Source organism: Teleopsis dalmanni, chromosome 1, assembly GCF_002237135.1.
Source record: "Teleopsis dalmanni isolate 2A chromosome 1, ASM223713v2, whole genome shotgun sequence".
NCBI classification, from domain to species: domain Eukaryota; kingdom Metazoa; phylum Arthropoda; class Insecta; order Diptera; family Diopsidae; genus Teleopsis; species Teleopsis dalmanni.
This window is the reverse complement of record NC_051846.1, coordinates 67,807,630-67,831,094: the sequence shown is the minus strand read 5'-3', so window position 1 is coordinate 67,831,094 and position 23,465 is coordinate 67,807,630. Positions and strand designations below refer to the sequence as shown.

Genomic DNA, 23,465 nt, shown 5'->3' with positions numbered 1-23,465 from the left:
TTCGCAAAGCCGTTCAATATATTAACTGATAAAATTGTGTGTGAACCCCACACTGAAACGTTTATAAATCCCTGTTACGGATATAGTGATTACAGGTCTAATATAAAAATCAAAAATCTATTTCCTGCTAATAAATTAGATTTCATATCTATTATTTGTAATATAAGCGCCATTTAATAACTTTATTTGTACAGCATTAGCTTTAGATACAACACGATATGTTTATAACAATTAGCGACTATGTATGTATATTATAATGAGAACCTAAACAATATTATCACTGTAGGTCATTTAGGTAAGTAAGTTAATACTGTTTATATGAAGTTTGCCGATGAAAATAAGTCCATTTCATTTCATTAGATTCACAGTTCTAATAGATAGTTGTTGTGACATAAAATTTGAAAGCTTAAGTCTTATCATACAAATTTTGGGGGACTTAATAAGCTATACGCTACACCTTTGCTTGTAGCAATGCACACCTTTGGCACAAACTATAACCAAACTATAGGAAGGGGCAAATAATTAAATCATTTCACTATAACCACAAAACTATAATTTTATAAAATATGTATATACTTAATCAGAGAGACTAAAATTCAACTAGAATCGTTACGCTATTAATGATAATATATCAGCATTATACTAAACGATTGCTTTTGATATTATCAAGTATCTACTTTCAGTTGCATTTCGAAATATTTTTAAGATTTATTTATTGCATTGTTTTGGACACCCGAGCAAATATTTTTATTTAATTAGTTAAATATTAAAGTTTTATTTTTATATATTAAGTGAATAGCAGTTCAGTTTAGCATAAATAATCTTTATAATAGTTTGTATGAATCGGACCATCTATCGGTCCAAATTACGTGACGAACTTTCTTAAATAAGTTTGAATTTATAACAAATTAATTAATTATCAAATTAACTTCTTTAACTAATTATGCAAATAAAATATTTTGATTTCAAAACATACTATACTATTCAAAATATATATTTAAAGCATTATATTATTTTGAATAACTTGACATTATTCAAAAATATTTATTCTTATATATATTATATATATTTTGTGTTGCGTGCGATTCTTTTAATATTTCAGGAGTATTAATATTGTCGATATATAATAATTAATAATCTATATTTCATTAATTTTTAACATCTATAAATCTATATATATAAAAAAATTGATAATATGAATTATAGAAATTTATATCTGAAATTATTATTTGCATTACTTTAAAATATTTAGTAGTGCATTATACTTTTATTTCTAAATTATATATAAAATTTGTAGAGTGTTCACAGCAGTCTATAAATATGTCTTTAACTCATATGGCTGTTTCACAGTTTCATTAGTTCAATATTCTTGATATGACATATGTAATTTTAATATAAATATAAGACATTTCCTTGACAATAGCATTCAGTTTTTGAATACGACTCTTTATAAACGAACATAACTAATTTTTGTTAATAACAAGTTATTAAACAAAAAGTCAACAACATGTTAGGTGAGTTAAAGCAAGTTCAATGTTAAAGGATATTTAAAACACCTGCAGAAATAATTTTAAAAAAAATATATATATTAGATACTATATTAAATAAATATAAACACTGCTTTTTTTTTGTAGCTAAAAAATCCTTGAGCTTCGCCTGCTTATTGGCTTTGGTGCTTGGCTGCATAGCTTCATCACCAAATATGAACCATATTTGTGCATTATTACCTGATCAAACAAAAATTGCTTCCGCGTCCGCATGTGACTCTTACTATTTATGTACTGGAGGTGTAGCTCTATTACAAACATGCTCTGCTTCTCAAAGTTTCAACAAGGACACGCAACAATGTGTACCCGCAAGTCAGGTAAACTGTTTCAATGGATCTGTAGGCAATCCATGCGATGGACGTGCTGTGGGTACATGGGCACCAGTATCTGAATCATGTTCGGATTTCTATTATTGCAGCGCTAAAGGTCCTGAACGTAGCGCTTGCCCTCTCGGATATCATTTCAATGGTGTAGCACAAAAATGTGTGTTTGCCAATCAATATCCATGCAGCACCACTAGCGCAAGTACTGCAGATGCTCCAGGTGTAGTTACTGTGAACCTATGCAATTATATACAAAATGGTATATATTTCGGTAGTCCAGCATCTTGCACTAATTGGAATAAATGTGTGAATAATGTGATGACAAGCGGTACTTGTCCAACTGGTTATGATTACAATGTTAAAATCAGCAAATGCGATTATCCAACTGAAGTTGTATGCTCACAGGTTTGTAGAAAAAATTAAAAATTATTTTATATAATTTATTATCAACAATTTCTGTTCTTAGGTAACTCACGATCCTTTACTGACTGGTGCCATTGCAAGTGGTGGTCCATGTACAAGAAGGGGAGTTAGAAAATCAGCAGTCGCCTGTGCTGGTTACTATCAATGTGATGGCACCAACTACCAATACTATCTGTGCACAAAAGGACAATTCTACGATACAATCAGTCAATCCTGCGTAAGTCGTCAGTCTGCACGAAATGATTGCGATCGTTGCTCTGGTTCAAAATCCCAATTCGTTAATCAGTATTCCACAAGCGGATGTTCTGGTTACTTGGTTTGTAAAGATGGTGTAGAGCAAAGTACAGGCAATTGTTCTAAGGGTATGTTTTTCAATGAAGTCACTGGAGCATGCGTTAATCAAAATCCAGCTTTTGGCTGCTGCGATCCTAAAGCAAAGCTTTAAATTAGAATCATGTGTTTATTTTATATCATATATACCAAACTAAACATGTATTCTCTTTCTTACTTTCTTTTCCAACTTTAATCAAAAATACATTTTTATATAGAACATAGAAAAAAGTTGTTTTTTTTATTTATTATTGCTACTTTAGTAACTTTATTGAGTACTTAATATACATAATTAATTAGAGATAATAATGGTAGTAATATAAAATAATATGTCTAACTGTAGATATGCAAGTGATTGTAAAATAATCACCATTAATTGCGTAATGGTGAATTGCTTCTATGTTTTTGGTAGTAGTTTGTAAAATCTGAAAATGCAAATTCACGAAACACAATAACAGAAGCAAACAAAACTGTGACAATTCCTGACATATGATCCACGCAATACACTTTATACAATAAATTAGTATTGAGAACAACTCTTATCTTTTGTAAGGATAATAATTGTTCAAAGGAGACTGTACAATGCAACAGTTTTTGCATCTCTTCTAAAGGCCGTCAGCTGGATTCCTTGCACAATCAGAAAACCTAAACACATTCTTGAGACTCTGCGTATGTGGAACTAAGATATCAAAGTTACTAGCTGAAATACCCACTTAATAGGCCAACAAAGAGTCTGCAAGGTACGGATCCTCTGTGAGTGTGGAATGGGAACGACCTCAACAGATACCTCATGTTCAGCATACGGCATGCTTCCATACCTTTACTTTGGAAGGATTGAATTCCATCTATAATCTAAGGGATAGTAAATAGTGCTATCATTTACATAACATGTTTAAGCCTTTAATAAATGTATCTAAAGGCTGAGTGGAGTAAACGGAGTATAAATCTTCAGCGATGAGTCCTCAGACCGTTCTAAATAAATCTACTTAACTAAGATAATTATGTACTGAAGACTTAATTGCAGTAAGAATAAGCTACAAAAGCAATGGTAAATTAATTAATTTTGTAGTCTTTAGAAAAATTAGGATTTTTGTAGCTACAACAAATTAATATTACATGAAATCGTTAGAAAGGCTACAGGTTTTTAATCTACAATTTTGAACATCAATTTTGAACATGAACACCTATCAAAGAGAACATTCAAAATTAAATTAAAAGCAAAACTAGTCAAAAATTTCTGAAATAAGTAAAAAAATAATAGTTCTAAAGATAGTAAAATAACCAAATTACATTTTTATGACCACTGATAAATCAGGAAAGTATGGAAGAAGGGATCAACAAAAATTTTAAAAATAATTTAAAAGAATTTCTGATTTTTTGAATCCAAAGCAACTCAACATAATCATTTGTGACAAAATTTGATTATGATGAAAAACAAACTTTTGGAATACTAAATGTTATTGTATATCAACTTCAATAGACCTATTTCATAATTCAACTATTCGACAATTTATAAATGTCATCACAATACTGATGTTCACAACAGGCCTGTCGAATAACGATATTATATATATGGCAGCTATTATCTTTTCGTTATATGAAAATCGTTTTCCACAAAAGACATTTTTAAAAAGTTCTAGAAGTTAAAGGGACTTAGTTCTGGAGAATAAGCTGACATAGTTATTGCAACAATTCATACTTTAATTTGAATGAAACATTATCAGATGAGAAAAAAATATTTTTTTTATTAGTAAACCAGATCCTTTTAAGAATATTTGCATCAACTGTTCCGAAATATAACAATAATAGTTCTTTTCTGTTTAACGTGTTTAAAGGTATTTTTATAACAAAAATCATTTGCATCGTAAATAATTATTTTATTATAATTATAATTATTTTATTTTGTTTATAATTAATAATTATAATTGACGTTAATACCTGCTTAACCCTTTTCGGTATGCAAAAACGCTTTAAAGTCTAACATCTGAGACCATCTTATCCTCTTGTTTTGACACAGGATCATGGTTTTATTTCGCATACTTTTGACAATTCGAATTAAATTTCGACATCTAGTGACGATGAATATTTGTAAGCAATTGAAGTGACTATATTCAAATTTACTTTTGTTGCTAATTTAGATTTATTTAATATTAGTAGCAGATAATTTAATTATAATCATTTAAATATATTGAATAACGGTACTTTTGTTAATAATACTAAAAGAATAAATCACAATATTAACTAAAAATAGTATTGTTTTTATTTCGAAATTGAAATATTAAGTCATTTTTGATTCTTAGTAGATTATTGTGTTGCCACATAATTATCAGCAATTAACCCACACAGATAAGAAAATTATTAACAATAATTTTAGTTTTAAAAACAGAGGGAATTCAAATGAATTTTATTTAATGAGTCACACATTGTGTTAACATCTTTGATCGGAAAGATCTGATTCAAAATTATTGATATCAACCTAGACATTAAGAAAACAATTCCAACTCAGTCTAAATGGTTATAAAATTTTGAACTTTTAGTATTTTCGACCTAGATGTACTTTTTTGTGGTTCTAGTATTATTTTCATTCCTTGGCCTGCCTTTACTTCGTATCCTAGCTAGCATTTCTCAACATATTAAAATTAGCGTAACGAGTTTGTTTTATATACTAACTATATATGGTATATAACAGTATATACATAACTATATATAACATATACCTATTCATTTAACTATATATATAATTAAACACAATACATGTATAAATGAACGGAATTATGTATCTATTTATTTATATTGTAGTACTTCTAGTAAAATGAATAAAAAATGCAACTATTTTATATCTTAAAGACATTAAATATTAAATTGTATATATATAATGAAAGACATGTGAAAACTTCCCAGGAGTTAGACAAAGTAAAGCACTAATATCACCGTACTCCTACAAAAACATTTTTAAATTCTCAAAATGTAATTTAAGGTTGCTAACGGATTTCTTTACAGGTCATTATGGACTAAAATGAAAGACTTTATATATTAAAGACATTGTAAACATACGTATATATTGTATATATACGATATAGTTTCATTGCAATATTAAATTCCGATATGATTCTGCAAACTCAAGATATTTTATATAATCGCTTATATGTTGATAACATTTTTGCAACTAAAACCCCCACAAGAGAGTATCGGAAAACGAAGCTGATTGCAACGTAACACAAGATATCCATTTACACTATTGGGTCAAAAGAGATAGAGGTACAGAATAGAGGTACAGAAACTTGAATCTACTACGTAGAATACTTTAGGAGGTAGAAATTTTTGCTATCGTCAGACCCTGTTCTCTTGCTACGAACGTGGAGTTCCAGGATAAGGAAGTCAATACATTTGTCTACAGTAAGATCAATATCAAACCTATTTCGAAAGTTTGCATTTCGTTTAAGATAGTTCACGAATGTAAAGGATTTACCAACTTATTACGTAGTACTTTCAAGGCAACTTTTCTTTGGGTTTCTGAAAATGCAAACATACCGGAAAATAAATGCATAAAACTTGTCGGCTCTTAGATGTCACCTTTCAGACGAAAGTTGATGTGCGAACACTTTTTGCAGCAGGTCAAAAGAAGTTGAATTAATATTTCTTCAGCAGTAAGGTCAAAAAACACACTGCTGATATACTCTAATTATAGAACTTCAGTCTTAAGTATTTGGGTGCCTCCTTCTTTAATTCATTGAGCGATGTTTTCAACATTAATAGAGGCCAGTACTTGCACTTATCAATACGTCCGTTTGGTTCCAAGCTGCACCACTTTCTACCCAAAATTACAAGAAATGTAAAGTCAAAATGGTTTTCGTAACTTATTGAGTAGAATTTAATTACCCTTCGAACTTATCCACCTACCCACTTTACTGTCAACCGCTAGTCAACCGCTAGTCAACCGAAAGAATCAATGAGCAAACGTATAGTAAATCAAAAAAACTAGCTATTTTAGCAGATTTTAACTAAAGTATATAAATGAATTTTCGAAAAGCGAAATGCAGTATTTTCAATGACTAAATATCGTGACTTTAATTTTATTACTAAATTAGTTTAACATTTTATAATCGACACAGATCAATCTTATCAAAAAAAGACTCCTTTTGAAATGATAAAGCTAATTTCTTTATTTCAATACTAAATACAATTCGAATGAAATTTCAGAGTCATAAAATACAATAACTGATAAAATTCTATGTAAACCCCAAACTATCGTAAATCCCTGCTACGGATATAGCAACTATGGGTAAAATATTTAAAAATAAAAATTGCTAATTAACCAATTAAACTCATCTATTTCCTGTTAGTATGTTCGATTTCATATCTTTCATTTTATAATATAAACGCCTTTTAATTACTTTATTCGTTTAACTTACACCTTTGATATAATGCGATATGTATAACTTAAATACATGACTGTTTTTATAATCTGATTAAAGATTATATTTCAGTCGCCAAAAAGTAAGTATACAAAGTTTACTACATCGTATGACCCAATTTCTTTAAGACTGTTGAGTAATATATACTCTCTATACCGTTGGATTTTAATGAATTATGTTACTAATTTTAGAGTTAATATAACTTTATGTTATGTATATATTCCCTTTTTCCCTAGCAGAATACATATCGTTTTTACCCTTAAAAAAGTTCTACAGGTCAAGCTATTTACAATTATTATTAGGGAAAGGGATAGTATACTGCGACCTAAACGATCTATTGTGGTCCTAAGTCGGATAAGAGTATTTCTCATTTCTCCAAGTCCGATTTCTTTAATGAAAGTCAGTAAGGAGCTTATCTTTCCCTCCTAGGTGTTTCTTTCGCTTGTGCATCATTGCCAGGCATTCCCATTTCAAATGGTATGTGGTTTCTTAGGTTTTGCTATCCAAAATAAATTTGTTGTTTTTTTTTAAATAGACTTATATCAACAACAGATATTAGTGACTTTCATTGCAATCATATTAAAGCATATTGTCATTAAAAAAAACTATAAATTTTGGTCACCAGTAGAGTTGACATTGCACTTTTGAATCCGGATGATACTAATCTTTAATTAATAATTTGAATAAATAACTAATAACAATAATAATATATATATAATAATACATAAAATATATATAAACAAATTACTTATACTTGATAAATCTAAAAGGGTCTGCAATCTCTTTCTATTTAATCTTATTAATAAAACTTAAATATTATAGAGTCATAGATTAAAAAGTTGATTAACTGAAATTGTAATTTTTTAATAAAATAATCTACGTTTATATATATTTTGTTAATATGGTAATTGCACACATAAATCGTAGGGTAAATTTAACAGCCAATATAAAAGTCTAAATGTTTAATTGCCGTTTAACAACTTTATTAGATTGATATGCCAAGATATGCCATTCATAAATTTCATATAAATATAGGAAATTTTCTTGACAATAGCATTCAATTTTTGAACTCGACTCATTACAAACGAACATAAATTAATTTTATTATTAACACAACTTATAATAAAAACGAAATAACAAAATGTTTGGTGAGTTAGGAAAAGTTTTACATTTAAAGATATATCATCAAAAAATATTTAAAAAAACTATTTCAAATTATAACATAGTAAATTTATTTTTATTAATTCGAATTTCGTTCTTATATTCTTACAGCCGATAAATACTTGATCACCGTCTGCTTATTAGCCTTCGTCCTTGGCAGTCTTGCCACAACTCCAAACATGAATAATATTTGCGCATTATTACCGGAAAAATCGAAAATTTCTGCCGCGTCTTGTGACTCATACTATTTGTGCATTGGTGACGTTGCCCAATTACAAAAATGCTCTGGATCTCAACATTTTAACAAGGACACACAGCAATGTCTGCCAGCAGATCAAGTAAACTGTTTTGATGGAACTGCAGAAGATCCTTGCAATGGACGCGCTGTCGGTACTTGGGCACCAGTCTCTGATTCATGCACGGATTTCTATTATTGCGGCGCTAATGGTGCTCAACGCAGCTCTTGTCCTAATGGAAATCATTTCCATGATGGAAATCAAAAATGTGTCCATGCCAATCAGCATCCATGCACCACCGTAGGCACAAATAATCCAGACGAGCCACCAGTTGTTTCTGTAAATTTATGTAATTATATACAAAATAGTATCTATTTTGGTAGTCCAGCATCCTGCAATTTTTGGAACAAATGTGTAAACAATGTAATGACAAGCGGTACTTGTCCAACTGGCTTTGACTACAATGTTAAAATCAGCAAATGCGATTTTCCAACTGAATTTGTATGCTCACAGGTTTGTAGAAAAAAGATTAAAATTATTTTATTATTTTTTTAATAAATTACAATTGACTTTCTCTCTTAGCTGACTCATGATCCTTTACTAACTGGTGCTGTTGGAAGTGGTGGTTCTTGCAGTAAAAAGGGAATTAGAAAATCAGCTGTCGCCTGTGCTGGTTACTATCAATGTGATGGCAGCGTCTATCAATACTATCTATGCACAAAGGGACAATTCTACGATACAATCACCCAGACCTGTGTTAGCCGTCAGTCGGCACGCAATAATTGCGATCGCTGTTCAGGCTCAAAATCCCAATTCGTTAACCAGTATTCCACAACCGGCTGTAGTGGATACTTGGTATGCAAAAATGGTGTACAACAAAGTAAAGGGAATTGTTCCAAAGGCATGTTTTTCAACGAAGATATGGGAGCATGCGTAAATCAAAATCCCGAATTTGGTTGCTGCTATCCCAAGCCTGCTGGAAATCATTAATTTTCAGTATTATATGCAGTATTATCTTTAATATTAATTATATTTACACTTTGTTTCTTACATATGAACTTAAGCTCAAATATAATTTTTTAAAGTATATATCAAAATGAAATTATCTGACTGTTTTCTCTTAATTTTTCACTTATGAATATTCAATTCGGTATTCAATATGCAAATTTTAATTAAAATACTTAACACAAAGTATTTTTTACATACATTATAAAGCATTAGGCTGAAGAAGCAGTACAAATATATACTTAGATGCAATATTATATGCTTAAAAATGAGTAGGAAGACTAATGATTTATAAGTGGGCGAAAATTTAAGGTGAAAAGATATTTTCACCATGTTTTCTGTTAGAAGTCATTAAAAATAAAATAAATTAGCAAATTTCATATTTCTGAGGAGCCCGGTTTCACCTATGCTAAGCAACTTTATCTATTACGCTATAACATATGCCGATATAACTTATTTCTCAAGATATCGAGGTTTTTAATTGTTTACTTTTTACATAGATTACACACTTACAAAAACTTCACTCACCATTTAACTCAAACTGAAATATGCAATTCTTATATTTGGTTAGATTAGGTTGGAGTGGCGATCTTGTGTCCAAGAAAGCCTACTTGAGCCCAAATAATGGCCCGTTGTGGTCACAGGAATGTCGTTTATTCAAACATAGACTAAAAGGTCAGCATATGACCAACGTCGAAAAGCAACGACATTATTATATGAATAATACAAACAACTGATGGCAATCTTACACGTCCACTTATTAGTGGTGGAGTTTATATAAAAATTTCAAACTTCAAGTCTCGAATGTCTGGAAAACTGTGCTATATCGATATTAAAAACAGTTAACATACTAAGAATAGACAATTTTTTTAAACTCATTGTTAAATCGGGCACATCAGAAACTAAAATCCAGCTAATATATTTATTCTATGTAAATATATTTCAAAAGTGATTTAAAACTATAACATATGTGAAGTTTTTTATATGAGACTACAAAAAGTGTTCGTAGTTTAGTTGCCAACCACTGAAATTATTTAGATATCTGGAAAACTAATAATATAAAGTTATAAATATAAAGTTTCAGATCAATTGGATAATATTTAGATGTTGCTTTTAAGTAAATAGCTTTAACTGCATTGGCTTTTAAATAAGACAAAAGTCAGTTAACTGTTAACTAAATTACTTCCAATATAATGAATCATGAATGTAGTTCATTAAAATATTTAATCGGAAATGAAGTATAAGGGAAAACTTTTGTCCGAAGGTTCATCATAAGAACTTGCTTGGTTTGAAATAGTATGTGGTTGGCATAAAATACTTTAATATGCACAAGACTTAGACACAATCGAATTTTAGTGAAGGCACGTACCTCATTAGAATTAAAGATCTTCATTAGAATTTCAAATATATAATAAATATTTAAATTTCAATAAACATATTTCAATAAATGGAACATTACTAGAAAAATTTGAGTAGCATCAAATAACATTCAGACAATAAAATGTTTAATTAGAAAAAACATGAGATCGTAAAAACCTTAGACAATCTTGTCCGATATTGATATGTTGCAATATTAAATGAAAATGTAAGTAGTTAAGAATTTATCTCAAACCAAATATCTTAATTTAAATGTATACTACTTCTACTCCTTTGGACTCCGGCATTGATGAAGAAATAAGTTTTAAGTTTAAATTGATAATTTATTCTAAACTTAAGTTTCTAGCACAAAATTGCGTAGTGTATGAAAAATATATTATAAATAAATTTTGTGCATTATCGATAGAAACAGTATATGAACATATAAGCCATTGTCAAAGTAAACAGTAACATATCACAAAATCAATAAGATTTCCGGGTTATTGAGGATTTTCATCTTGTCCCATTTATTGTGCTTAAAATGGCTTTACTGTGTAGGGCTGCCAATCCAATTTAACCTTACCTGTATCCTATATACAGCAAATGGAACCCTCCCTCATATATTTTTTTTCGGTTACACACAGCAAAGAATAAGTTCCCAATATAAACGGGAGATAGTGAAAGTAAATGAGTCAAGTTTCCCTAATGATAATGGATCGACATGAGTTAAGACAGAAACTACAATAATAAGTAAATTATATATTTCTTTCATTTAGGTTGTTTTATCAACACCAAGCTGAAAGAGAAAAGAGCAAATTTTTAATCTTGAATTGCCTTACACATATAATTAAATCTGAAGGCCTTTTACGCCTTGAGAACGCTTTCCAATTAAAGTTAGCTGATTTTGAAAATCGCAGAAGAAAATTTTAATCCAAAATAAATAAACTGTTATTAAACTGTATTCATATTAGTTTTCCAAAAATAGAAATGATTTAAAATTTCTTAATTTGAAAGTATATAAAATTAATCACGTTGTTTAGGAGGAAACTCTACTCTATCTAGAAGACCTACATTAATATTTTTCACATTTTCTATTGATTTATGTGCGTAGTCCAATTAGGCTAATTAGATAAGATTTATAATGGTATCAATATATTTTTCAAATATTTTTGGCTTTCTTTTTTGTCAAATTAAGAAAGCGATTAAATAATGATAAAGAGTGGCTTTTATCTTATTTATACAAAATTTACAAGCATCTGATAAGTTGATAAAATCTCATCATGTTTATAATTTTCTATATAAATAACAAAAATCAAATAAATTGATTAACATTTTAATTTAGACTTATTGTTGAAAAAGTTCAGAGAGAAGTTGCAATAGAAAAAAGTGCCTTTAACGATTTTAAAAATGTTCGGTAAAGTAAAAATTTTAGTGTTAAATTGTATTTGTTAATAATTTTATTTGTGAACAGTAAATAAGTGAATCGCAAATAATATAACTGCATAATATAATTACATCATTTTATGTTCATGAATATTTATTTATATATATATTAATAATATATATTATAGATTAACACACAATAAACGAATATATATAAAAATTTAGATCTAAAAAATGTTAACAACGTATTAAAAATTGATATAGATATTACGGTTCTTGAAATAGAAAAAAAATTATTTCAAAAATAATATTTAAAGTGATCAAATTATTTTAATTTTAACTCGTATGTGTTTTTTCTAATGAGCATTAATATAGTCCATAAATGATCCAAATACTTGATAATGATATACTTATGAAAACACGTATTAGAAAAATGCTCATGTTTCTGTTTATATGTGTTCCTTGAACTGTGCGCACTACTATATCTGATTCCTATTCCCTTGAGCACTTGATCAAATGTTCAAAAATCAAATATATTTTCAAGGAATTTTCTGATTTGGATAATCTAAATTGACAGTGAATAACACCCTGAAGAATATTACACATACTTGATATTGTTGTTTGAGGAATAAAGACTGTTTAAATTAAAGGGTTTGTTTTGTCATTAATCTTTAAAGTTACAATTGCAAACAATCATAAATTAAAAATTAGTGAATAAATAACTAAATAATATTTACTAAATAATATTTTAAGAAGAAGCTTCTTTAATTTTTCCAAAGCACAATTATTGCCTTATAGATAAACACATTAATACAAAACGTGATTATTATTTTTATTTGTATTAGTAATTACGACAATTTTATTGTTTTTAATTGTATTTAATAAAAGTTATAATGGCATTGCTATACCTTCTGCTCAAAAAGTACTCGGATTTAAAACACACAAATTTAAATTTTATTTTAAATTTATTTTATCTCCTTCAAAAATATGATCCTTCAGAAGCGATACACATATGTCAACGCTTAACCCAATCTTCCATACACTTTTCATAGGCCCGTGAAGGTATCGCTTTTAGTTCCTTCGGCGAATTATCTTTTTCCGATTCAATCGACTCAAAATGCTTACCATGAAGAGGCAATTTGAGTTTCGGGAACAGAAAAAAGTCGCACGGATGCAGATCTGGCGAATATGGTGCCTTAGCGATGACAGTGGTGCCGTGTTTGATCAAAAAATCACGTACAACAAGAATTTTCCATAGTAAATATCGCTAAATGCACTTGAGGTAGTCTCACATTAACAGCTGCTGTAAACAAACTAATTGACAGATGACGCTCAAATTTGTACCGTATGTCAAGAAAAGGTGTACCAACATAACAAAAAAAATGTTCGAAAAAGGTCTATTACTTAAGGAGTAGTTAACAAACAACAAAATCCAAATACTTTTTGAGCGGGTATACATTAAAACCATTTTTAACATATATTTTCCATAACATACTATTAGGGGTCTTTAAATTTTTAGGCGAATATCAATAGATTTGTCAATAGAATCTTCCTCACGTTCAGGAATAAGAACTTTTTTGATTACATTAGCAATTTAGTATTTTTAATACCTTACCCAATACCAAAAAGATAAACGATTTGTGTCTGATTAGAAGATTCCGTTTAACGAAATAAAGTATAGAGCATTGTCTATCAATCATATTGGTAGGAGCTAGTCTGTAATGTGGTATAGCATCGAAAATTTATTTGCATTGAGCTGTTTGATATCTTTATAATAAACAATTTCGTCTTTCCATTAAGATCTAACACTATTAAATTTTTTTTTTTTTTTGAATCTTTTTATAGGCTATAATGTCATTTACAGAACCTCTTTAAACAAGATATGCAACAATTAAACGAATTTTAAAATAAATAAGTTATAAATTAACCTAACAACAGTGTTTAAGTATTGATTATTAGTATCTTTATCATGTTAACTAGATAGTGTGTACAAGATACTATATATTAATATCGTTAATTAATATCATCATATTAGTTACGTACTAAAATTAACACGATCATAAGTATCATAATAGTGTCATGTTAAAAAAATAAAAAATATGTAATATAATATAATTATAATATTAAATTTAATTTTAATGTAAATTACAACAGCAGTATTTACTCATGTACAGTAACTATTGTATTTAATAAAGCGTTTTCGAACAGCAGTGAATTACAAGAACAAATTTTGTTTTTTATTTTAATTAATTGAATTCTTTTAATTAAAAAATTCAAAAATGTAAAATAAAAAATTTTGATGTAATTTTCTACTATTTGAAACCCCTCGAAATTGAATTTTAAGAAATAAAAAATTCGAATAATTGAATTAAAAATTAAAATAGTTGTTGTAATTTACTACTGTTCGAAACCTCTCTATATAATTATAAATTTATGCTTCAAATTGCATATATTAAAAACGTTATTCATGTTATTCGATATTTTGGTTGAAGCGTCTGTTCTGTGTAATCTTGAATGTGGTCAAATGCCTTGTAATTCTATTGCCCAAATTCAGCAATATTAAGTTGAGATATCACAATGGATCAAAATCGTTCCAAAAATTGGGACATAAATATTACAACTATATATCGTTGTATATTATATAGTAGCGTTCTATTGGTTCGAAAGTTATAGCATTAACAAGTTACTTGCAGTTCATTTGAGCTATCGTATACTATGTTTTATGTTACCTAAAATCTTATCCAAATGTTAGAAAAACTTTAAATGAGATCATTAGCTTCTCAGTACTATTATGCTTGTTAGGACTAGGCTGGTACTTCACAGATTTATACTTATAACTTCAATCAGTTTGTATGAATATACTGAGATTGCCGAACTAATTTACCCAAAAACAAACCATTGTTGAATTGAAATTTGTTTTAACTCTGACTATTAATTATATTATTATACACTACTTTTATTTTCTAAATTCCTTTTGGAGCATAAGGCCTCCACCATCGATTTCAATCACACTCTATTAGAAGCTATTCTTTTGACATCATTCCAAGTAAATCCGAAATCTTTTAATTCTTTTTCACTTGTTCCCCAGCATGTTAATGCTGGTGTACCGGGTCGATGACTATCTTGTGGGTTCCATCGCAGTGTTTGCCTTGCTATGTTATTTGTGGTTCTTAGAAGTGTGTGCCCGATCCAGGATTATTTGCGTTTTGTTATCTCAATTGTAATTTGAAGTTGTTTTGTTCTCTCTCATAATACGGCCAGCGGATTTTGAGAATTTGTCGAAGAGTCTTCTTGACAAACACTTGGAGCTTGTTTTGAATTTTCTTTAAAGTTGCGCAGAAAAGTACTGACTTAATAATTGAGTTCAACACGCGAAACTTTGTTTTTAAAGAAACTTATTAACCCTTATTTTATTAAAAATAAAATTTTTTTGTTATTAAAAATTGCAACTTCTAACTGTCTGAAGAACCATACTGTAAATATAGCAGAACGATAAATATCGCTCACAATGGTCAATTTTATCAAAATCCGTCATTAAATTGACATATCCAGGAAATTCTTGTCTAATAAACATCAATCAATTGGTAAACTATATAGTATTATACTGTATATTAGAAATAATCAAAAATACTGTAATATTTTTTTAAATTTTGAAACAGTATCTCTAAAATTATACCCTAAATCTTAAGCATGTTTAAAAAATCGCATTATGAAATGAAAATACTAATCAAATGGATTAAAACTTTCCATCATTTTATCAGGTATTAAAATGCCTACAATATTTTAAAAATTATTTTAATCATCCCCGAATATAAACATCATGACTAACACTTCAAATCTAATGCTAATCAATGAATGAAGAAATTTATATTGTAATCACAATAAAACGGCTTTATAAATAGACTAGAAACCTACACAATCCACATGCGAACTGTTATCATAATGACTTTTATATTCAACCCATAATCGCTTTATAATTTCCAAAAAGTTAACAGTTTTACTTGGTATATGATAGTGAAAAGGTAAATAAATAAGAAATTTATGGCTTAATAAAAATGGAGTGAAAGTAAGCAATATATTCACTACATATTCCAGTTGCTATAGATAAAGTAAACAAAACCATTTCCAAGAATTTTAATTATTAACTTGTATCTAGTAAATTATAAATTTCTGAAGACACAAATGGACGTAAAAGATTTATTTTTTATTCACTATCTGATTTTATTAATTAAAATTCTATTTAATTTACGTTGTGTAATAAAATTATATAAAAAATACGGAATCGAATGTTTAATAATATAAATTTAAAAGTGAACATAATATTTAGAAAAAAAAAATTAATAAATTATATGATTAAATTATCAATAGTAATTAAAAAAAAATAACTAATAAAACATAATGTTTTTTTTTTATTAGTTTGTATAACGTTTAAATAATTCAATTATTGTGATTCTTAAAATTTCTTTAAAATGCAGTTTAATAATTATATATTAAAAAGTATATATTATACTGCAGATGCAAACTGTAGATTCTGATGAGTCGGCCACACATGAGCTGTTAGAATGCCCTGCACTAATGCACATACGGAATAGGCTCCTGGGAATGTATATTCTTATGGAAGAGAAATTAAAACTCTGTAGACTACTTTTTATTGACGGGCTTAGAGACTTACTCTAAACCTAGAATGGGGAATAATAGACCCAACGGTCGCAGTACCACATTCCCTAGCAATAATAATAATAATCTATTATACATATATGCGAAACTTATATATAAATATATATGTATATGTATATAGAGTTTGTCAATTAAATACATATATTATATGTATACACCTCATAATCATCAAATAATTAGTTTTAGGAAAAAAATTATAATTAAATTTTGTAAAAATTAATTGTCACACAAAAAATTAGGATTCAATTTGATTATAGTAAAAAATATGTAATATATTCCGAGAAGATATAAAAATTTGCAACGTTATCGCAGAGCAAAATAATGAAAAGGAAAATATATTTCAGCAAAGCATGCAGAATAAGAACCTCTCCGCCTATTATAATAGCAGCACTTCACAGTTAAGATTTCTTTATGTAGTTATCAAGTTTTCAATTTCTAAATAAACCATTTTATAATAAGAGAAAATTATCAGAAAATCTTAAGAATGCCAGAATTATATATTTTAAAATTATATATTTATTTTAAAAATCTTGGTTATGCTATTAAAACAGAACGCTAAATGGTAGGGATCTTGAAAGAATTAAATGGAAGAATTAAGATTAAATATAAGTATTAAATTAATCCTAATTAATTCGAGTTCTAAATTAGATAATTTATTGCTGAATTATCTTCATCAGTGAATTAAGATAATAAAGATTAATTTTTTTTTGTGGTGAGGAAGTGGAATGCTTTATGCACAGTCAAATTGATTGTCGTCGGATTGGTGTGACCAACTCCCTAACATTAATATGTAGTATATGGACTAAAACACCCCCTCTTCAGCGAGACTTATTAACCCTCAGAACCGCTTTCGCATTACTTCAAATAAAGATTAATTAAGATGAATAAGATAATTAAGATATTTCTTCAATTAATATGAATAACACGTAAAATCTATAGAAAAATAGCGTAATGTCCTTTCTAAAGTAATCTGTTATCAGATATTGTATCACCTTATAAAATAATTCTATTAAAATAGTATTCATGTATACGAATCGACACATCCAAGTGTAAATGCATCCATGTTCCCACCAGCAATACAAACAATTCAAAGGAAAGCCCTTTTAAAAATTTGAAACAAATAAAATTCTACTGATTCTATTTGTTTAACTGTTTATATTACATCAGACCAAACACGACTATCAAAACTCTAAATATTACCGTAATATATTAATATCAGCATATATTTTTTCGAATAGTATATAGAAGAGTCGTCTATTTCAATTAAACACGACAACACTATACCAATTGATTTGTTTATTACCGCTGATCCAGTCTGGTGTAACGGGTAATTCGGTCTTCTACTGCTCACAACTCGAACACTTAATCGAAACCATTAACGAAAAGTTACCAGAGCTGATTAACAAAAAATAAATAATGTTCAATCATCACAATGTAAAGCCACACAAAACTTTGATAACTCAGAACACAATCACAGAACCATATAGTCCGCATTTTAGACCATCTGCGTATCATTACAATTGTGTGTTGTTATCACAATGCCAGGTCACACATATCTTTGGTAACTCGGCTTAAATTCACAAAATTTGGTTAGGAAGTTTTGATTCATGATTTAGTACAAACTTTTCAAAGTCTGACTACAACTTTTTTTTGGTCTCTGCAAGACACTATTAATGGTTAAAAATTGGTTAACTGTGAACCGCTGGAAATTATTTGGTCAAGTCTTTCGCTGATAATCTACAGAAGTTAATGGAATTATTGATACACTGATGAAATAATATATAATATATAAATATATCATTAATTAGAATTGATTTTCAACAAAGAAAATTATTGCTTTAAAATATAGCAAGAAACCTCGTATAACCAATAATGACTATTATGTTATTATTAATACTATGGTATATATTGTATTGCTTTACATACATTTTAAGGTGTTTATGTTAAAACTTTTAAGAAGGCATACAATTTTAAAATGTATGAAACTTTAGTGCACCTATTTCTAGCACACAGCTGTGAGGTATCGACCTACAAGTTTCCAAATACCAAGCAGGTCACAATTTTTCATAAAGTACTAACCAAATTTTTATATATTCGCTACAACGGAATACTAACACAGCTCTTTAATAACGGAACAAGAGAGTCGTTTTATCAAAAGACAATTTAAAGATAGGTTAGTCACATTATTCAAAATAACAGAATAACAGTACACTCAACGAAAGTCTTAAAGTAAAAAGGGTTGGTTTTAAGGCTGACAATGGAAAAATCGCTCAATCAACAGTGTCAGACAATAGAAGTGGACTTAGGCTCATGTTATGTAGGGCGTCACGAGCACGTCAAAATTAGTTCTTTCTAGCTATGACGGAAATGTATGTTATGCAGACTGTCATATTAGTTTGTCATTTAGTTTTTGATTGTGCCTAAACTTTAAAGGAAATATATACATACAACACGTACTGAGTGACGAGGCACATTTTCTCTCTCTGCTCTCATGACCAATTTTAAAAGAACATTTTTTCTCTCACTCTCAGTTTTTAAATTTGTATTGAAAGCAACAGCAATTTTGATTTTGACGTGCCCGTGACACGTTGTATAACACAAGCCTTAAGTATCTTAAGTATTCTAAATAACCATATCAAGACTATTCGCAATGTACACATCACATATTAATATATTATTATTTTAAGTAATAGGCTTTTAAAGCACCCCGACCTAAAAGATCTATTGTGCGCCTAAAGGCCCAACTAGGACGATTTTAGACTATTTATAAATCTTGTAATTGCTGTGGGCTAAATTTTACGTATTTGACTTGGGACCAATATCCCGCTTCCAAGGTAATCGAGTCTACGTCTTGCCACCGCTGGACAGTTGCATAGAACATGTTCTGATGTTTCCTTCTCCTCATGACAGAGTCGACAGGAATCACTTTCTACCATACCTATAATCTTCATGTGGTGATTAAGTCTACAGTGTCCTGTAAGAAGTTCAGTGTAGATTTTAATATCGTTTCTGCAAAGGCTAAGGATAGCATCAACTTTGATGTGATCAGGATCAATGAATCTTTTTGACTGCCGCATGCCTGTTTAGGGTCTCCAGTGTTCAAGTAGATGTTGTTTCTCCCGTTCACATAATAAGCTATTTGTGAAGCTATTTGTTACTCCGCAAAAGAGCTCTGGACCAATGAAAGGAGTATATGCAATTAATATATTAAGAAAACAATGTAGAAAAGCTGTCATTACCCACCGGGTTGAAGAGCTAATAATGATAATTATTCTCTCTTATCCGATAATTATTGTTAGTGTTAAAGAAAAAAACTGTTTGATCGTATCTTAAAATATGTTTTATTAAATTTTTGTATAAAAATAATCGTCTCATATTATTTAACAAAATATTTGAAGGTTTCTGTTGTGTAAATTTTAATGAATTGCAATGAAAGTATCTCATAGCGTTTGAATCCAATTGCTATCTGTTATATTTTTTAATTATTTTTTTTTATCAATTTTGCAAGAAATAAGACAATTAATATCTTTAATAGGAAATGTCGATTATTAAAGTACAGCTTATCATATAACTCAAGTGATAACTTTATTTTTTTTTTAATTTAATTATATTTTTTGTGAAATTGATCAAATCTAATCTCTAAACTCAATTTTGCGGAGTGTTAAAACGGTTCCGAAGAGTAGGTATTTAAGAAAGTTAAACTAAAGATTCTTCTACAGTCGTTGGAATTATTTTATCGAAATTAGTGGAAACGAACGAATTATAACAAAATTATAACGGTATTCGAGTGATTGTGAAGAATGTTTGGTGAGTGCGTGAATGTATAGTGAAAAAATGGAATTGTCATAATCAACTTCTAATACTAAATCCAATATTGTTGTTGAGCAGAATCAAACACATATACAAAAAATAAAAATAAATTATTTAAACATAAATTACTTAAGTTAATTGCAAAGCATATCTAAAATAATGTGTTTTCATTAAATTTTTTAGGAAAACAACTACTAACTTGCGCCATAGTCTTGGCGATTGTATATTCGATCAATGCTGAGTACAATGTGGATACCTACTGTACTATGGTGCAAAATGGACAGAAACTTGCAAGTGTCGAATCATGTTCAAAATTCTATACATGTCAAAATGGTGTTGGCACTGAGGGAGAGTGCGGTGCCGGTCTTTCGTTTGACAAGAACTCTCAGGGCTGTAAGGCTTCAGCTCTTGTTGAATGCTATTACGACAACGATGATCCTTGCAACGGTAAGGACAAAACTTATGTGCCCATTGTTGGTACATGTGATGGTTGGATATACTGCACCAACGATAAGGAATTGGGACGTGGACATTGTGGTAGCGGCATGATTTTTAAAGATAAACAATGTCAATACGGTTCATGTAATGATAACATTAATGAGGGTGTATCAGCTGGTATGCAATCAGTTTGTGATATTATGCAGGACAATAAATTCTTTGGTAGTACGCTTGATTGCCAAATATGGCAGAAATGTGTTACGGGAGGCCTTAAAACCGGAACATGTGGTGATGGCTTAGTAAGTTTTCATTAAAAATAAAATAAATTGCATTACAACATTTTTAATTAATATTTAAAGATTTTCAATGTACAACAACAAAACTGCAATTATGAAACCGGCACAGACTGTTCCCGTGTAACTGGTGAAAGCGTACAACCTGATGAGGAGTTGGATTGTCTTGCTACACAAAATGGACAAAAGAAGGGTAGTGTTGTGAAGTGTTCAACATTTTTCATTTGTTCGAATAAAAAATGGGTTGCCTATGAATGTGATACTAATATGTTTTATGATGTGAATCATGCTACATGCCTCAACCGTCAATCTGCAACGCCAGTGTCAACTTGCGATCGTTGCGAAGGTTCAAAGAAAAAATTTGTAAATGCCGTTGACCCAGATTGTCAGAAATATACTATTTGTAAGGATAGCGTAAGAACCGGTTCCGGTACCTGTGATGATGGCTACTATTTTAGTGAACCTTCCCAGGCATGTTTAGCTGATAGCAAAGGTTTGGAAGCATATGCATCCAAAAATGGAGCGTGTGCTGTTCCAGCACCCACGTCGGCACCCACTGCTTCACCAAGTACTGGAACATGCAAAACTGATAACAATAAATGTGTTTGTGTTGATACAACAGAGACCGATTGTCAGTGTGGATTTGATGAAGATGAAGAATGTGACGTATGTGCTGAAGGTGTTGAAGCTGATGGGACATGTGTTGTTTTACCACTTGACACATGCATAGTAGATGGAACTAAATGTATTTGTAGTGATACCGAAGAAACAGACTGTCAGTGCGGATTTGATGCGGATGATGACTGCGAAGAATGTGACGATGGTGTTAAAGATGGAAAATGTATTATCCCTGATGTATGTATTGAGGATGCCAATGATGATTGTGTGTGTGAAAGTGGAAAAGCTGAAGGTGATGGCTGCACATGTGGTTTTGACGAAGGAGAATGCATTTCCTGCCCAAATGGCGTTACAGCTGGAGACTGCGATGCATAATTAATAAAAAAAATAGCAAACATTAAATAATATCAATTTTTATTATTTGAGAAAGTACTTTTCAATACAATTTTTAAATAAATATATATGAAAATGAATAGATTTTGAAAAATTTTTTTCCTTACTACTTTACGCATCGTAAAAGTAAAAGTAAACTATATATTAGTGTTGGCTAAAGTAATACAAAAATTTTTCAACAGTTACTTAAGATACTGCTCATAAGATAATATCAAGAACTATAAATTTAAAATATATTATATTTACGTATTTATGCTTTTCTAGCTTTTAGATTCAACGCGTAGTTTTTGTCTAAAACAATTCCAACTATAAAAAATAAGTAAAGTAATTTTCATTGACTATCTAAAAGTAATTGCTAATTTTTAAGTGATGCTAAGGTTAGGTTAGGATAGTTTGAAGTGGTGGTTTGGTGTTTGAATCACACTTAGGGTCAAAAAATAGCCCGTTGTAGTACCACAGCATTAGCATTTGTAAGTGCGTTAAAGATCAGAAGTCTGTGCACGAGCAACGCCGAAAGACACGTAGCTCTCATTAAATAAAAGCGATCCAACCTGAGAATTCTATAAATTCACTAAGTCCAGGATGATAGCCCGGAAGTGATGCTAAGCATGTGTATTACGATAACAAAAAAATTTATTCACATGTACGTTCGCATGTATGTGATACTGTCTTAAGTCAAAGTAGGATTTCAATACTGATTTTGAGTGACAATTACAAAAAGCAATTTTAAATTGTTTCTTGAGCTGAGTAGGCTATCTGAATTACCTAATAATATGTAGTAAAATTAAAAAATTTAAAATTTCAGAAAAATAAGTTTTATTTTGGTGGGTTTGAAAATTAATTTTTTTTTTTTTTTCAAAAGAAGGGTTGGGAAAAAGTCACCGCGTCACTGCATCCTCGAGGATTATTGTGACATACCCACTTCAGTTCGATAGACGAGTAGCAGTTAAGAATGCCAGTATGTCCTTTGGAAAGATGTTGCCTAATTCCGTTATAAGCGGATAGGCAATGGATAAGTAGCGAAGTCTGAGTCTTGCAAGACTATCACAGTGACACA

At 29.5% G+C, this 23,465-nt stretch overlaps 3 protein-coding genes across 4 annotated transcripts; all 3 read left to right on the top strand.

Moving 5' to 3' along the window:
• Window positions 1-1,429: 1,429 nt before the first annotated feature.
• LOC119672286 (peritrophin-48-like) lies at window positions 1,430-2,848 on the top strand. Its single transcript, XM_038083300.1, has 3 exons — window positions 1,430-1,514; window positions 1,635-2,275; window positions 2,337-2,848. Exons 1-3 carry the CDS (start codon window positions 1,508-1,510, stop codon window positions 2,736-2,738), a joined length of 1,050 nt encoding a protein of 349 aa, XP_037939228.1. The 5' UTR covers window positions 1,430-1,507; the 3' UTR covers window positions 2,739-2,848.
• A 5,259-nt stretch (window positions 2,849-8,107) lies between these two features.
• On the top strand, window positions 8,108-9,498 carry LOC119672823 (peritrophin-48-like). Its single transcript, XM_038083968.1, has 3 exons — window positions 8,108-8,186; window positions 8,311-8,948; window positions 9,018-9,498. Exons 1-3 carry the CDS (start codon window positions 8,180-8,182, stop codon window positions 9,423-9,425), a joined length of 1,053 nt encoding a protein of 350 aa, XP_037939896.1. The 5' UTR covers window positions 8,108-8,179; the 3' UTR covers window positions 9,426-9,498.
• A 2,635-nt stretch (window positions 9,499-12,133) lies between these two features.
• LOC119670082 (peritrophin-48-like) lies at window positions 12,134-22,455 on the top strand. Of its 2 annotated transcripts, none has more exons than XM_038080198.1 (3): window positions 12,134-12,210; window positions 20,850-21,403; window positions 21,464-22,455. In XM_038080198.1, exons 1-3 carry the CDS (start codon window positions 12,204-12,206, stop codon window positions 22,388-22,390), a joined length of 1,488 nt encoding a protein of 495 aa, XP_037936126.1. In that variant the 5' UTR covers window positions 12,134-12,203; the 3' UTR covers window positions 22,391-22,455. The 2 variants fall into 2 exon arrangements, with proteins under 2 accessions (XP_037936126.1, XP_037936125.1); XM_038080197.1 differs by lacking the exon at window positions 12,134-12,210 and adding an exon at window positions 20,578-20,663.
• Window positions 22,456-23,465: the final 1,010 nt, after the last annotated feature.

Coding starts and splice junctions, on each gene's coding strand:
- LOC119672286 (XM_038083300.1), top strand. Junction 2,276..2,336: donor CTGAAGTTGTATGCTCACAG/GTTTGTAGAAAA, acceptor TTCTGTTCTTAG/GTAACTCACGATCCTTTACT.
- LOC119672823 (XM_038083968.1), top strand. Junction 8,949..9,017: donor CTGAATTTGTATGCTCACAG/GTTTGTAGAAAA, acceptor TTTCTCTCTTAG/CTGACTCATGATCCTTTACT.
- LOC119670082 (XM_038080198.1), top strand. Junction 21,404..21,463: donor GAACATGTGGTGATGGCTTA/GTAAGTTTTCAT, acceptor TAATATTTAAAG/ATTTTCAATGTACAACAACA.